Raw genomic sequence first — 16,217 nt, 5'->3', positions numbered from 1 at the left:
GGAAGAAGAAGAAGAAGAGGAAGAAGAGGAAGAAGAGGAAGAAGAGGAAGAAGAGGAAGAAGAAGAGGAAGAAGAGGAAGAAGAAGAAGAAGAGGAAGAAGAGGAAGAAGAGGAAGAAGAGGAAGAAGAGGAAGAAGAGGAAGAAGAAGAGGAAGAAGAAGAAGAAGAAGAAGAAGAAGAAGAAGAAGAAGAAGATGATGATGATGATGATGATGATGATGATGATGATGAAGAGGATGAAGAGGATGAAGAGGATGAAGAGGATGAAGAGGATGAAGAGGATGAAGAGGATGAAGAGGATGAAGAAGAAGAAGAAAGAGAAGAAGGTGAAGAAAAAGGTGCAGAAGAACGAATGAATTGGAATTGACCGCACTGCTGAAAAAGACACTTTTCAGCTTGTTATAAATTTCTTCTTCTTCTTCTTCTGTTTCCTTTCTTGTTCTGACTGAGCAAATGCAGTTTCAAAAAAGTCAGAAATAGAAAAAGCTCTTTTGATTTAAACGAATGCTAAATAATCTGAAATGTGAAACGATAAATCTGGACCAAATTCACCTTTAAGAAAATCAAATATTTCATGAAAACTTGCGACAGCATCTTCGTATCCTTCTTCTTCCATCTTTTCAAGCACTTTCCTTTTTGTTGCTTTTCGTTCCTCTTCCTCCATTTCATCATCCCCTTCTTTGTTCAATCTTTTGGTAATATTCACAAAGAAATTCAAACAAATCTCTATATATTCATCTTCCAAAGTTGTCTGATTCATTTCCTCGAAAAATAGATCTATGACATTCCCCTTCACAAAAGCATTAATTTTCGTGTTTCTCGTTTCTGCGGCACTTCCAAATAAATGAATGCAATTCTTGCTAATCATTCTGTTGCAATCCCTTGATGCTTGAAACACTCGAACGATGCTTTCTATTAGCTCAACAATTTCCTCGCTCTTCAATTTACAGGAGTTAAAGAAATTCTCCAAAATATGTATCCATCCCATCAAAATAAACTCTTTTTTCTCTTCTTTTCCTCCATTTTCTTTATCTTTTCTCGTCCAATCAACACATTTTGATAATTCTTCCAGTTCTCTTGCTGCCTCTCTCACAAAATGCAGCTCATTCACAATCACTTCTTCCAAACAATTGTCAACCCAAAGTCGGTTAACTAAAAGCCTCCAAGCAGACTGATAGGCGAGCTGCGTCAGATTGTGATGTTCTTGATGATATTTGATGATTTCTGTAATCTTATTCAAATGCAGTTCTTTGTCATTTTTCTAACAAAAAGATAAGAAACAAACAATAACATCAAAAAGGAAATTGAAAAGCACATACAATTAATCCTGTATTATTCAGAGCCAGCAATGCCAATTCCACTTCTTTTTGTGTTTCTTCATCTTCCTGTTTGTTCAATGCAATTTTAAGAAGGCAAGACATGCAAATAGGTATCAGTTCTGAATTTAATATGTTGACAAACAAAAGATAGCATTCACAAAGGTCAGTCAGAAGATTATCAATCTTTTCTTCTTTTTTCTCGTTTTCTTCAATTATCATCTTCTCAATTCTTTCGCGCAGCGAAGAACAATAAAAGCCATAACACCACAAGTTCAAAATAACCTTACAAAATCCAACATGCTTTAACAATCTTATGACATTTTCCATTGATATTTTCTTTTCTTCAATCATTTTGTCCATTTTGTTGAACAATTCTTTTGTAAAAGTCCAATGAATTTCAATTCCATCCATTTCATCGATTATTCCATTCATTTCTGCGATTTTCTGCTTTTGATCTTCCTCTCTGCAATGCTCCGGTTCAGAAAGCAAATCTGAAAAAATAAAGAAAAAATTACGTCATCAAAAATTCAAATGCAACAGCAATTGAAGACCTGTGAACTTTTTTGTGTTGTCCGTCTCCTGCATTTTTAAAAATCCATTGCATTCAAAAAACAATACCATTTTTATCATTAACATTGAATTCGCATATGAACAGATGGAAGAAATTGGAGAACAGGTTAAACAAGAAAAGAATCATAAAAAATATCCGCTTTCACGCCATCGGATTATGCATTTCCATTGGCAAGTATTGTAATAAAAAGTGATGTTTTGTCTTTTTTCTTTATAAGTTATGGATGAAATGATCAAATCATTTTCTTTGAACAAAAATATCAACATTCAAAATGAGTGATCAGTGAGTTAATTTGTCAAGCAAAATGGGATATATTCTTTCCCATGTTTGCATGAATCACTGAAAAAACAATTTTGGAAATCGACAAGACGTTATTAAAAATTGGATAATCAAGGATAATACAACAATAACATGAATGAATGAAAAAATATGAATTCGTGTATTTTCCTTTGTTCTATTCACTTTGAAGGTGCTTCAATCTGTTTCCTTTTCAGAGATCAGAAATGTGAGTTATTTGAAGAAAAGAAAATAGAGTCATATTTTCATCAGATCCTATTTTTTTTATTCGATTTTATTTTTTTAAAAATCAATTATTCTGCCACACACATTTCGATTTATAAATAGTATTTTTTGTATATAAGAAAAAGAATTAGCAACTGAATAAATACATTTAAATGCATAACCTGTTTCTAATGAGGAGGGGTGGGGGGTTAAAAGCCTCCCGTTGAAATTCTATCAGTTACAGGTTGGTTCCAATGAATTAAATACAAAAAAATATGCATTTAATGTTCAAAAAATTAAATTTCAATGAAAATTGAAATTTATAATAATAAATTAAACAAATGGGCTTTATGATCATAACACATAAAAAAAATGAAAAAGGAAGTTGAAAGGAAATCAACTGCTGGTCAAATGAAGCTGCGGGAGGAGATGCTGTTATTCAAATATCTGTTATTTTGGAATTCGCTGGAGCGAATGGCGCATATTGTTAACAATGGAGCTGTGCGAATGGTGGATGCATACAACAGCAAAAAATTCAGCAAAATTCGAATAAGGCGTGCTGTGAAGGCTGTTCAGCAAGGCTGATTTGTATCCAAAATTGGAATACCTGCTGCGGTCATTGGCGAAAAATAGCAAACAGTGCTGGACGAAATAAAAATAGAATCACTGTTTGTAGCAAGCTTAACCATCAAGAAAATGCGTGAACTGGTTTGAATAAATATTCTTTGAAATGCATTAATAATTAAGAATAAGATCGAAAATGTTATTTATGATTTGAAGCCAGAAAACACTCCAATTGTTTCAGATTTTGTATCAGTTGCCTACGATTTCATCAAACGACATCCAGAGCTGAAGACTTCAAAGCCGAAAATTGTTGATGTTGACAGGCTTGCAGTATCATGCCAACAAGTTCTAAAGCCCTGGTATGATATGCTCAACGGATCACATCAGTACAACAGTTTCAACAACGATCTGATTTTTCAACGTGGACGAGTCTTCACTCAGGGTTCCCGATAGCTCCAATCGGAATGTTGTTCATCCGGCAAATGCAAAACCCGGTGTCGCTATATTTGCTGCGCGAATGGTGAATTCAACACTGATTGCGGAAATGGCAGCTGATGGACAATAACTTCCTTCAGTGATTCTGTGGACGAGTCTCAAACTTCCTGATGACTTGAAGCCTCTTCTATCTTCAAATCTTGAGATATGGCCGAACAAATGCTGATAAATGGAATCTTCAACGTTTAGAAAATATGCACTCACAATTCTTCTCCCTTCAATCAAAGAAAGAAGGCAACGCATGTCACTCGACGAATCACACTGCTTGCTTCTTATCGACTCCTGCATTTCTCGTGCAGATCCAACAATCTGGCGAGAGTTCAAAAAAGAAAATGTGAATGTTGTCACAATAATCCCTAACAGCACACTCATCTGCAAGCCACTTAAACAAGGATTATTTGCAGTTTTCAAATCAGAGCTGAGTTATCAGTTCGAAGCACCTTCATCTTCATCTTCAACAGCGAAGAGAACAGCTCTTGCGAAAGCTCTCCAACAACCAATTCATTCGGTGTTATCACCTTCAGTTATCAAAAGAGCTTGCAAATGAAGCGGCATGTTGAAAGACTCTTCTGGGCCAGTTCTGATGAAGCTTCCTCAAGCATCGATTTATCCTCTTCCTTCTCACAAAAATCGATTTGACTTCTTCGGTAAAGAAATAACAGAAGAAAAGCTTTAAAATGAGTTGGATGATTATTTGAGAAAGAAAAGCGAAATGGAAAAAGAAAAAGAAAATATTTCTGATGAAGAAAATGATGTTGCAATGAATCTCACAAAAAAGCTGAAAAGAAAATTCAAAATACTGCAGATGAAAGCAATATTGAGAAAGAATAGACTGATAAAACTGAGAGAGAATAGAGAAAAAGAAAAGTCATTCGCAAATCAGATTCGAGTTTTGAATTTTTTTGAATTTTTTTTAGAATTTTTCATTTCGAAAAATTTTGGTACTAACAAAAAATGGGTACTAATAAAAATATGACCCTATGTCATTTTCTGTGTTGAATATCGGATTCGAGAAGTTGATATCTGGGGAAAGTGCACAACAACAACAACAAAAAAAAAATGGAATGATGTCAATAAGATTAATATTGACAAAATCGACAGTATTGAAAAGAAAACATGGATTTATCTTATATCAGATCGTTCAGAAGTCGGAGAAATTGAATGTGAAAAGACTTCTGGAAATGACATTTTGCGAATCAGATGAGGAAACACTTGAAAAGAGAAGGAATAATGATATTTCAAAAGAAAATCTTTATCAATGGAATTAAATCGTGGATAACAGCTTTTACAAGTTTCTGAAGGTTTGATATAATTATTATTATTATTATTTTTGAAGTGATTAATTTTTTTTCATTCGGGCTGTTGATAGAATGAGGAATCAGATGGCTTTGAAGAAGAAAAAGAAAGGCGAGGAAGGAAAAATGAAATGAAGATTGATGAAATGCGAGGTATTTCGAAGATGCCTGGCATTATGCTTTTATGATGAAAAGTTTTTGAAGAAAGATGATTTTTTTTGGAAATAAGGGAAGCGAAAATGGAAGAGATGGAATGAAAAATGAATTTTTCAATCTTTCCTATTTTTTGTTGGAGAGAGAGAAACGGTCATGCTGAGATTGTTATGAATTCGAGGAATTATGTTTTCCAGAAAAAGATAAAAGCCTGAAGAAGAGAATTTCACCGAATTTCTCTGTTGATATTTATTGGATCTCATCTTCTCAATTTTCAACCTTCAATCACGCCTTTCGATTCTTTCATCATCATCTTCTTCTTCTGCTTCAAATTATTCAACGTCACGTCACTCAGCTTCTCCTTCTTTATCGTCATCCACTTCATCTGTTGTGAATTCTTCATCAATTGCATCAGCATCAGAGATAAAGAGAAAAATGAAATGGAAACGAAGAAACTTTCTTGAGGAAGGATATTTTGTTCAGAAATTGAAAATACAGTATTTTTCGAAAGGGGAATGAAGGCAGGCAAGAAAACACGCCCCAAACCAGAGAAGATGTTTTTCATCATGAACAAGAGCTTGACAGAATTCAGATTTTGAGATCGAAGTGGAACACATTTTATAGAATCTTTCTAATGCCTCATGGCTTCTGTGGGATTTTTGCCTTAATCCAACAGATTGAACAGATAACAGCAACTGCATTATTCCCCATTTCTGAGTTGATCTTTTCATATGCCTCTCATCTAATACTTCTGATTTTGGTTCTGAACGATAATTCATTCATTATCAGCATTGCTTCTTCTTCATCTTCTCATTTCAACTCCTCACCTTAAGAAACCCAATTCTTTCTTTTCCCACCACTTAAAAAATGAGAGCGTTTGTGACTGATTGACCTTTGCAAGGAAATGAGGAAATTGTGATTGTGTAACTTGAGGAGCTTCAAGCAAAAATTGTTGGATTCACGAGAAAGCTTCACTTTACCATCGAAGCGCAGAATTCTTCTCTGTACTCAGCGCCTTAGGTATTCATTGTCTTCTTCACTATTGCTGATGCAAAGAAGCGAAGAGAAGAAATCTTCAGAGAATTCATAATCTTCATCCGCACCTTCAATTTCCTCTTCGGATGCCTCTGACGTGGTAGCATCATATATATCAGCAGATGAGATGTACAACATCAAAAGGCAGCTTGGAATTGTTGTTGAAAAATCAGATGAAGTGAATACAATTCAAAAGAAATCGAAGCTGAGGGTTCCACAAGCTCCGCTAGGTTATGCTGAGGCGCGGCGGGAAGTGCTGTATGGGGGTGTTGTGTGTGTACCACGTGGTGCTTTTGGAGATGCTTTTGGTTTTGAGAGTGGTGACACTTCATACTCTTGCAGAGTTGGTGGAGAACGAAGTTGAAGGGCAAGCGGATCTTTGCGGAGGAAGATGTGAATGCGTTCCCGTTGGTCTATGATCTATTTAACTCTTTAATGCAGATATGGCTATCGCAACAGTCGAGGCGTGTGGTGGTAAAGATGGACGAGGAAGCGATGGGGCGAGGGGTTGCAGTGCGTGAATGAAGTGTGGGAGATTGTGGAGAAAGGGTTGGATGCTGCGGGGCTGAGGATGGAGGATGTGGTTCTGTCACAAGCAGCGAATGTGCTGGAGGAGCTGGAAGAGTGAGAAGAGGCAGAGGAAGGAGATGAGAACGAGGAGAAAGGCGGCTATCCGACAGCTCACAGAGAAAATGCTAAAAGAATCAAAGAGAAACAGGGGAAGCTGGAAGAAGCGATGACACTGCTGGTTGTGGAGGCACTTGGGCTGAGTCGGCTGAGGTTTGTGAAGGCTGATGCTGAGGCGGGTGCAGACAAGCAGCATTCAGTTGAACCAGAAGTGTGCAGTTTTTCTCCATCTGATGGCATCCAACAGGAGAACAGAAGAGCAGCAGAAGAAGCAGCAGCATATGGATCTTTTGACATAACTTCAGATGGAAGAGAAGAAAATGTGAGAAAAGATGAGGAACAGGAGTAAATATCGAAGAATGAATTAGGGATGAATGAGGAACAAGGGGGAAAGGGCGGATCTATTGATTTGGAGAAAGAAGGAAGAGCAAATTCTTGATATGGAATCGCTGTATTTGAGGTTTTTGATTTTGATTGATGAGTGTGTGCATGGGAGCTATAGTAACTATCTTGTGATGAAGAAGGTGTTGGATGTGGTAGTGGAGCTGTGTGCTGAGCAGGAGAGGATTGTGGGGAAGCCGGTTGTGGAAGGGATGATACAGCTGGACGGGACGATGATCATCACGTTTACTAGGGAGAGTCAAATTCAGAGAGAGTGAAGAGAAGAGAAGAGAAGGGGGGTTGGAGTGGGTGTTTGACATCGGATTGAGCGTTGTAGCATTTTAATAAAGACAGGCAGAGTGAGATGGTGGATGAGTTTGTTGCGATTGAGGACGTTGTGCATCAGGAAAGTGTTCCGTCGATCTTTCTGTGGGATGCGATGAATGCGATCGTACAAGTGTGCCATGGGAAAGGGATGATTCTGGTGTTTCGTGTTTGGTATTGTGTGTTTATGGACGAGTGGGAGTCGTTGGCAGTGTAGTTTGTGTTCCTGCGAATGTTATATTTTCTGCTTCAAGGCATCAAGATAGAGTCTGGAAACAACCTCCTTCTGCGTTTATCTGGCACTGCTGCTTTGTATGTGCACGCTCCCTCCTCTGATTCTGCGCAGACAATTTCTGCTCAGCCTCTGATTTCTTCGAGTTCTGTCTTCAACTTTGTGTCTGTTGCTGAAGTTCCAAGACTTCTGTCTGCTCATTTATCAAATCCCATAAAGGCACCAGATGGATGGTGATTGAAGCAATCCTCTCAAGTTTTATTGTCCTTTCAAAGGAATGAGCTGGAGCAGAATCTGTTGGTCTTCATTTCCCCTGTCCCAACAGCATGATGAAAAAACGACTGTGCTTCGCTGAAAACATATTTCAAAAACCACAGGCACATCTTATTGACTGCCAAAGCAGAAGATGGCTGGCGTAACAATACTTGAACGAAACTCCAACACATTGCTTTGCATTCATTTCTTGGTCTTTTTTCGCTGTTAATATTCTGCTTTCCACATTTCCCGTCACTTTCCTTGTCCAAAAACGTTACAAACTGTTCTTCTCCTTTGTGTTCCAAAATTCAGTCTTTTTTGTTCCTGCTTTCTTTTTCATTGAATTCTTTCCTCTTTTCATATTCAACAAATAAATTGTCAGTTGAATTTGTTTTTATCTCATGCTCAAAAGAAAATTGAGTTGTTTCACAGCCCATGTTCATGAAATCTGTTTTCCAAAATTGGAATTCAGAACATCCCCATTCTCAACTTATTTCTCTGAAAAGAAAAGATTGATAATTTATTGAAAATATTTGAGTCATGGGGTTCAAACAGATTTCCGATAGAAATATCGAAACAGTCAACATAACAATGAAAAAATACACACATGAAGATATTTTCATCAAATCATGTTATTGTTGTATTATCCTTGATTATCCAATTTTTAATAACGTCTTGTCGATTTCCAAAATTGTTTTTTCAGTGATTCATGCAAACATGGGAAAGAATATATCCCATTTTGCTTGACAAATTAACTCACTGATCACTCATTTTGAATGTTGATATTTTTGTTCAAAGAAAATGATTTGATCATTTCATCCATAACTTATAAAGAAAAAAGACAAAACATCACTTTTTATTACAATACTTGCCAATGGAAATGCATAATCCGATGGCGTGAAAGCGGATATTTTTTATGATTCTTTTCTTGTTTAACCTGTTCTCCAATTTCTTCCATCTGTTCATATGCGAATTCAATGTTAATGATAAAAATGGTATTGTTTTTTGAATGCAATGGATTTTTAAAAATGCAGGAGACGGACAACACAAAAAAGTTCACAGGTCTTCAATTGCTGTTGCATTTGAATTTTTGATGACGTAATTTTTTCTTTATTTTTTCAGATTTGCTTTCTGAACCGGAGCATTGCAGAGAGGAAGATCAAAAGCAGAAAATCGCAGAAATGAATGGAATAATCGATGAAATGGATGGAATTGAAATTCATTGGACTTTTACAAAAGAATTGTTCAACAAAATGGACAAAATGATTGAAGAAAAGAAAATATCAATGGAAAATGTCATAAGATTGTTAAAGCATGTTGGATTTTGTAAGGTTATTTTGAACTTGTGGTGTTATGGCTTTTATTGTTCTTCGCTGCGCGAAAGAATTGAGAAGATGATAATTGAAGAAAACGAGAAAAAAGAAGAAAAGATTGATAATCTTCTGACTGACCTTTGTGAATGCTATCTTTTGTTTGTCAACATATTAAATTCAGAACTGATACCTATTTGCATGTCTTGCCTTCTTAAAATTGCATTGAACAAACAGGAAGATGAAGAAACACAAAAAGAAGTGGAATTGGCATTGCTGGCTCTGAATAATACAGGATTAATTGTATGTGCTTTTCAATTTCCTTTTTGATGTTATTGTTTGTTTCTTATCTTTTGTTAGAAAAATGACAAAGAACTGCATTTGAATAAGATTACAGAAATCATCAAATATCATCAAGAACATCACAATCTGACGCAGCTCGCCTATCAGTCTGCTTGGAGGCTTTTAGTTAACCGACTTTGGGTTGACAATTGTTTGGAAGAAGTGATTGTGAATGAGCTGCATTTTGTGAGAGAGGCAGCAAGAGAACTGGAAGAATTATCAAAATGTGTTGATTGGACGAGAAAAGATAAAGAAAATGGAGGAAAAGAAGAGAAAAAAGAGTTTATTTTGATGGGATGGATACATATTTTGGAGAATTTCTTTAACTCCTGTAAATTGAAGAGCGAGGAAATTGTTGAGCTAATAGAAAGCATCGTTCGAGTGTTTCAAGCATCAAGGGATTGCAACAGAATGATTAGCAAGAATTGCATTCATTTATTTGGAAGTGCCGCAGAAACGAGAAACACGAAAATTAATGCTTTTGTGAAGGGGAATGTCATAGATCTATTTTTCGAGGAAATGAATCAGACAACTTTGGAAGATGAATATATAGAGATTTGTTTGAATTTCTTTGTGAATATTACCAAAAGATTGAACAAAGAAGGGGATGATGAAATGGAGGAAGAGGAACGAAAAGCAACAAAAAGGAAAGTGCTTGAAAAGATGGAAGAAGAAGGATACGAAGATGCTGTCGCAAGTTTTCATGAAATATTTGATTTTCTTAAAGGTGAATTTGGTCCAGATTTATCGTTTTACATTTCAGATTATTTTGTGAATGCATGAAGAAATGAAAAGCTTTTATTTTGTCAACTCAAAATTTTTATTTTCTTTTATTCTTCATTTCAAAACTCAATGAACATTTGAACTGTTTTATGATCTTTATTTTTATCTTTTTTGAAATGGAGTGAAACAATCAAAAAAAGAAAAGTCACATGAACAGGGTTAAAATTTCATTTTGATCCTTTTTCTTTTTTCTGACACAAAAATTGATGTGAAAGAAATTCAAAAAAAACAACAAAATTAATACAAAACAAAATCAGAATTAATTCTTCTGATAACTTTTCTTTTTCCTTCACCTCGATTTAATGCATGATCTTTCTTTTCATCGTCAGATTCATCGTTTTTCACATGGAGACTTTTTCTTTTTATTTTTTTCTTTTCATCCACAACAGTCTTCTCTTCAACTTTCTCATTTTCATCCATTTCATTTTTCCTTTCAATATTCATTTTCAAATGATTTTCCCATTTCTCTAAAAGATTTTCGTCGGTTATCACTTTTCCATAAAAGTTGAATCTATTTCTTCGGGATGGAAGAGGGAAAATTGATGATTCTGGCAGTTTCAAAAGAACTTTCCCAGAAGAATTGTGAAGAACACCACTGCAGACGAAAGCTTTCTGAATTACAGAAGGAGGTGATGCAGTGTGGATGGCTTGAGGCAGAACGAAAGAAATTTCCGCTCGTTTGGAGGAAGATGAAGAGGAATGTGGAGCTTCAAATCTGTTTGTTAATTCAAATTTGAACACTGCAAACACTCCTCTGTCCAGTGGTTGACAGAGATGTGTGCTGTGTGGCACGAAGGTTAAAACGTCGACTTGTTGTTTTTGGAATTCTCGCCAGATAGATGGATCTGCGCGAGATGCATGAGAATCAAGAAGGAGAAGAATACGTTCATTTTCAAATAACATGTGCTTTCTTCTTTTGACAATCAAAAAAAGATGATTGGTGAGAGCAGACATTTTTAAGCACTCGTTATCCATCCAGCCGCTTCCATTTGCCCATATTTCAAGCGTTGGAGATTTGAGGCTTTTCAGCTCTTCTGGCAGCTTTGCACTTGGACACAAAATGACAGAAGGAAAGGCATATCCATCTGCTGTAACAGCTGCCACGAATGTGGAATTTATCATTCTCGGTGTCTCACTCGAAAAACCTGCTTTTGTGTCTGATGAATGCACAACAAGCTGTTTTGAATCTGTAGGAACGCGCGTTGAAGATTCATCGACATTTATCATCAAAGCTGGATTATAATGGAACTTTTCATGCAACGCGTTGAGTGTTTTGCACCAGGGTTTTGAAACACTTCTGTACGAAACAGCCAGTCTATTGATGTCCAAATTCTTCAGCGTTCCAGTCATCAGCTCAGGATGACGCTTGACAAAGCTGTACGTAGCAGACATTGAAACTTCAGTAAATGGTGCGTCTTCATCATCGTTGTCGTTTATAACATTTTCTATCTGAAAAACAAATAATAAAAACATATAAATAAAAATAAAGCAAACCAATTCTCTTGTTTTTCTTAAAGTTAAACATGTTCCAGACTTTGCTTCAATGTGAATAATATCCAAAACTCTTTGTTCCTTTTCGCCAACGACTGCTGCAGGTCTGCCAACTTTTCCAACCAGGCTTCCTTTTCTCATCGCTCTAACTTCATTTTTGATACCTGGACGGCTGAATTCCTTGGAATTAATGGCATCAGTTATACGAACAACTCCATCAACAACGATGTGAGCCATTCGCTCCAGCCGACTGTTGTATTTTCTATCCTTGCGCGAAGACATTGCTCTCTGTAATTTTTTCTTTCCTTCTTTTAATTTTATTTCTGTTGATATTTTCATTTTTTTAATAATATTTTTAAGATCATAATAATTTTTTATTTTTTTAATTGAAATGAAATGAAAAAAAATCAAAAAATAACATTTTTTAACAAGCTTAAGGTTTTATGCCCCATGCAACCCTCCAATTCCACACAGAAGTTCAATGAAGGGGCTTAACCCCCCCCCCCCCCCCATCTCCCCCCCATGCGAAATTGGGTTTGTTTCAACATGTATTCATTAAAATCAATTGAATTCATATATATGCGAAAAATTCTTTAAAAATACGAAATTGAAGGAAAAGTTTTTAATAAGACGATATAATGTCTTTTTTAAAATAGGTCAATAAAAAAAATCATAACACTATTCCATAATCGAATGTTGATTCTCTGCGACAGCATGTATTCTTTGCATCCTGTTTCCACATTTCGGATTCACAGGCCTTCTATTCTGTGCTTTTTCTGTCTCATTTCCTTCCTTTTTCCTCTTCCATCTTCTCACATTTCCTCATTGAAGTTTTCATTTCTTTCTGCAGAATTGAACACTTCTCTTCTCTGATTCCACTTCACTCAGGTGCTTCATTTGTTTAGTGAGCGATTTGAGCAAAATATGAAAAATTATTTGACACTTTGATTGTCCTGAAAATTATTCATATTCGTAAATTCTTCTAAGTGTGTGATTATTTTTGAAGTCATAATTTTTCATTCAAATATTTCTTATCGAAAGCTTTCTTTGAACATTCACAAATGAACACTGAAAAATGAAATGACTTAATGAAGACGTCATCATCTTTATTACTGCAAAGACATTTTTTAATGAAACAATTGGGATATATTAAGCATCTGAATTCAAAAATACTTTCCAATGACAAAAAAATTTTAAAAATTTTTCACACCCAGAAATAAGTTATGATTTCAAAAATAATCACTAAAGTCATCATCACTTCTTTCACTGTTGTTGCATCAGAATCGAAAATCAAAAGGAGCTTGATGTTCGAAAATGAAGGAAATGAAAATGAAGTTGCCAGATCGATTAATCAAATAAAAATATGGGTAATTCTTTTTGAAAAGTCGCAAATGAATGATATTTAAACAAATAAAAAATGTCATATTTTACTCAAATTTTTGTTAACTTATACCAAACTTCATTAATAATGAATATATTTCTGGATGGTGTTATTTTATTCATTCCAAAGAAGATTCGTGAGCAGAAACAGAAATTTGAGCAAAATATGAAATTTTTTGTAATTTGAAAATTGAACATTTGCGACTTTTCAAAAAGAATTACCCATTCGAAACTCTTGATTATGATAGAGATAACAACGATGGGGAAATTTCATTCTTGAAAACAATGAATCATTATTTTTATCTTTTTATTTATATCGTTTTTTTAATTTTTTTTTTATTTTTATTATTTTGCAGCTTCTTATATTTATCTCTTGAAACTGCATTGGATCATTAATATTTTCTGGATCTTTTCATTGTTCAAGCCTTTTGGATACAATTATTTTCCATCGACTAAAAGAAAATTCATTTTGTTTGTTTTTCGTTTCATTGGCATTTGTTTCACTGATTGTTGCTTCATTCTGACAATTGTTATTCTCTTTCAAAAAAATCAATTTCAATAATGATTTGATAGATTTAATAATGTGAAAATGAAATTATGCACATAACATTAAAGACTTCTCGAGACTTAATAAAGAACTTTGCTGAAAATTATTTTTATTGCATCGGAAATACCTATCATTTTCCATTTTGTCATTGACCGTCATTGACTGTCAAAGATATAATATGATTTAAATTCCTCAACTGTCATTTCCAGTCAATAAAAAAAATAACTGTTGGAAGAATGATTGTCAAATTTGTAAATTAGATTTTTGACGAATTTATTGAATCGTTATATGTTGATTCATTGATAACATTATTGCATGATCAAAAATTGTGGAAACCCTTAAAATTTTCAATTTTTCACAAATTGATAAGATTATTTGTAGCCAATTTTTAATTGTTTCAAATTTCTCTTGTCGTGTCACAGAGGTCTTGATTTTTAGATCAAAAATTTCAAAGATTCAATTTCGCAAAGTGTTGTTAATGTTTGTCTGAATAACATTGCAAAAAGAAATAATTGGAATCGATGTTTTAGATAAGTTTTTGTTATAAAATTCAGAAAATAAAAAATTATCCATAAAATAAATTTTGTCAAAAATAATTTTCAATTAATTCCTGTGTCAATAGACATCAATTATTATCACAATCGGATATAGTTATTAAAAGTTGTCCAAAACACGATATGATTATATTCGATTTTGACTGTTTTTAATCATTTCCAAACACATTTTTTCACAATAGTCTTCATGCTTTTTTCAAATTAACAGAAATTGGAAAAAATGGAACAAATTATTGCATTTTTTTCCACATTTTCGCTGAAAGTCTTGATCTGTGGATGAACTTTTTCAAAACAAAAATTCAAATAATATGGATTCTTCTTTTGAAATAAGTGTGAGGAAGCAAAACATTTTTTGTTATATCATTAGGACATGTTAACAGATTTGATAATTATATTTGTTATGAAATCTGATTGTGAGATATTAAGTCAACATTGAAACAAAAATTGTATTCATTGTGTAAAAAAAAAGTTTGAATGGCAGTATTTTCCCCGATATATGTAATATTTCATTAATTGATGTCGCATGATTGTTTCATGAAATCAAAGAAATTATTAATTTTATTCGTAAACAAAAGAGTTTTTCAAAAAAAAAAAAAAAAAAAAAAAAAAAAAAAAAAAAAAAAAAAAAAAAAAAAAAGTGAAGTGCGAAAACTATTGATAAAAAAAGAGTATTTTAGGTTCAGAAATTTCAAAAAAAGTTCAAAAGGAGATTTAAAAAATAATGCGAACAAGAAAAATATCACTTTTCTAAAGCTTGTGGATACACGTGCGATTCATTGATCAAAAAAAACAAATCAAAAAATACAGGTTTCTTTTCAGAAAAATTAATATTCAAAAACATTATGCATCCAACCTTATAATAATATTGTCAGTGAAAATAATGGTGGACATGTTCAATAACTGTTGACAGTCGCATTATCTCAACAACCATTGACAGTTGCATTTTGACAATAAACCATATTATTCACTTATTGAATACAAACTTATGTATCATATGAAAATGAATCAATAAACTTTTTTGAATAAAGAAAGACACATTTTATATTTTCGGAGAAACAAGGAGAAATAAGATTCTCCGAGTTTCTCAAAAATTGAAAATGTTAAGTTTTTCATTCTTTAAAGCAAGTTGTTTCATTTCTGAATGTCTTATAAGTGTTTATTTAAAAAAATATCAAATGTGAATAATTTAGTTTATTGTCAAAATGCAAGTGTCAATGGTTGTTGAGATAACACAACTGTCCACAGTTATTGATAGAGTCCACTATTATCAACACCAACTATATACAATAATTTTCGAAATAACACTTGTCGAATTTAATTTTTGGTTTGTAGCAATATCATTACAATAATTATGGATCTGTGTGATAATTTTTGAATTCATGACCTATTTCTGAATGGTTATTTCGAAAATGTTATCTGTTATTGAGAATTGATTCTTATTCAAATGTGAGTTGAATAATTTTGTTTTCATAAATTAAGGTTAGAGAAGGACTGTGATGAAATAATCCAACAATTTCGAAATAACTTAATTATGTTCATTCAAAATGTTTCAATACGAATTATTATATCAAAAATTCAGATAGGAATAATATGGTCTCATAAATCATTTCTCATTCAAAAAAAAGAAAAGAAAAGAAAAGAAAAGAAAAGAAAAAGAAAAATTGTGAACAATTTGTCACAAATCCGGGAAACATGGGACAAATTTCAATAATAATGAATACACAAAAAATATTTCAAATTCCAAAAATAATAATTCATTTTCGAAAAAAAATAATTCATTATCAAAAATTAATTATTCTATTTCGTTATTTATTAATTCTAATTCGAAAAAAAATAAATCGATTTCGAAACAATAATTTTTTTGATTTGATGAATGAATAACTTGCGTTTTTGAGTAATAATTCTCTTTATTTTTCACTTATCTATTCACTTTGTTCACCAATATTTCAAAAATGACGTTTTTTCATTTTATCAAAATTTATTTATTTTGAACGAAAATATTTTAATTGAAGTTAATTAATAAGGAAATGAATTCATTTTCATACAAAAAATTGTTGT

The 16,217-nt window shown here is 33.4% G+C and overlaps 5 protein-coding genes across 5 annotated transcripts; 4 read left to right on the top strand and 1 right to left on the bottom strand.

The window, feature by feature from the left end:
- Positions 1 to 496: 496 nt before the first annotated feature.
- MONOS_17350 (uncharacterized protein) lies at positions 497 to 1,421 on the bottom strand (the record flags this gene model as incomplete). Its single annotated transcript, XM_067870262.1, has 3 exons — positions 497 to 689; positions 999 to 1,261; positions 1,320 to 1,421. The coding sequence occupies 3 exons, from the start codon at positions 1,419 to 1,421 to the stop codon at positions 497 to 499; spliced, it is 558 nt and encodes a 185-aa protein (XP_067730862.1).
- Positions 1,422 to 3,087: 1,666 nt separating this feature from the next.
- Positions 3,088 to 3,520, top strand: MONOS_16085 (uncharacterized protein; the record flags this gene model as incomplete). Its single annotated transcript, XM_067868996.1, has 3 exons — positions 3,088 to 3,099; positions 3,172 to 3,314; positions 3,397 to 3,520. The coding sequence occupies 3 exons, from the start codon at positions 3,088 to 3,090 to the stop codon at positions 3,518 to 3,520; spliced, it is 279 nt and encodes a 92-aa protein (XP_067730861.1).
- A 2,540-nt stretch (positions 3,521 to 6,060) lies between these two features.
- Positions 6,061 to 6,454, top strand: MONOS_16084 (uncharacterized protein; the record flags this gene model as incomplete). The annotated part of the gene is made up of 2 exons (XM_067868995.1): positions 6,061 to 6,241; positions 6,375 to 6,454. 2 exons carry the CDS (start codon positions 6,061 to 6,063, stop codon positions 6,452 to 6,454), a joined length of 261 nt encoding a protein of 86 aa, XP_067730860.1.
- A 215-nt stretch (positions 6,455 to 6,669) lies between these two features.
- Positions 6,670 to 6,909, top strand: MONOS_16083 (uncharacterized protein; the record flags this gene model as incomplete). Its single annotated transcript, XM_067868994.1, has 1 exon — positions 6,670 to 6,909. The coding sequence occupies one exon, from the start codon at positions 6,670 to 6,672 to the stop codon at positions 6,907 to 6,909; it is 240 nt and encodes a 79-aa protein (XP_067730859.1).
- Positions 6,910 to 7,305: 396 nt separating this feature from the next.
- Positions 7,306 to 7,734, top strand: MONOS_16082 (uncharacterized protein; the record flags this gene model as incomplete). Its single annotated transcript, XM_067868993.1, has 2 exons — positions 7,306 to 7,444; positions 7,520 to 7,734. The coding sequence occupies 2 exons, from the start codon at positions 7,306 to 7,308 to the stop codon at positions 7,732 to 7,734; spliced, it is 354 nt and encodes a 117-aa protein (XP_067730858.1).
- Positions 7,735 to 16,217: the final 8,483 nt, after the last annotated feature.

Source organism: Monocercomonoides exilis (genome assembly GCF_001643675.1).
Source record: "Monocercomonoides exilis strain PA203 chromosome Unknown scaffold13-1861174, whole genome shotgun sequence".
Taxonomy (NCBI): Eukaryota; Preaxostyla; order Oxymonadida; family Polymastigidae; genus Monocercomonoides; species Monocercomonoides exilis.
Note: the sequence above shows the minus strand (reverse complement) of the source record. Positions and strands in the feature narration are given on the sequence as shown.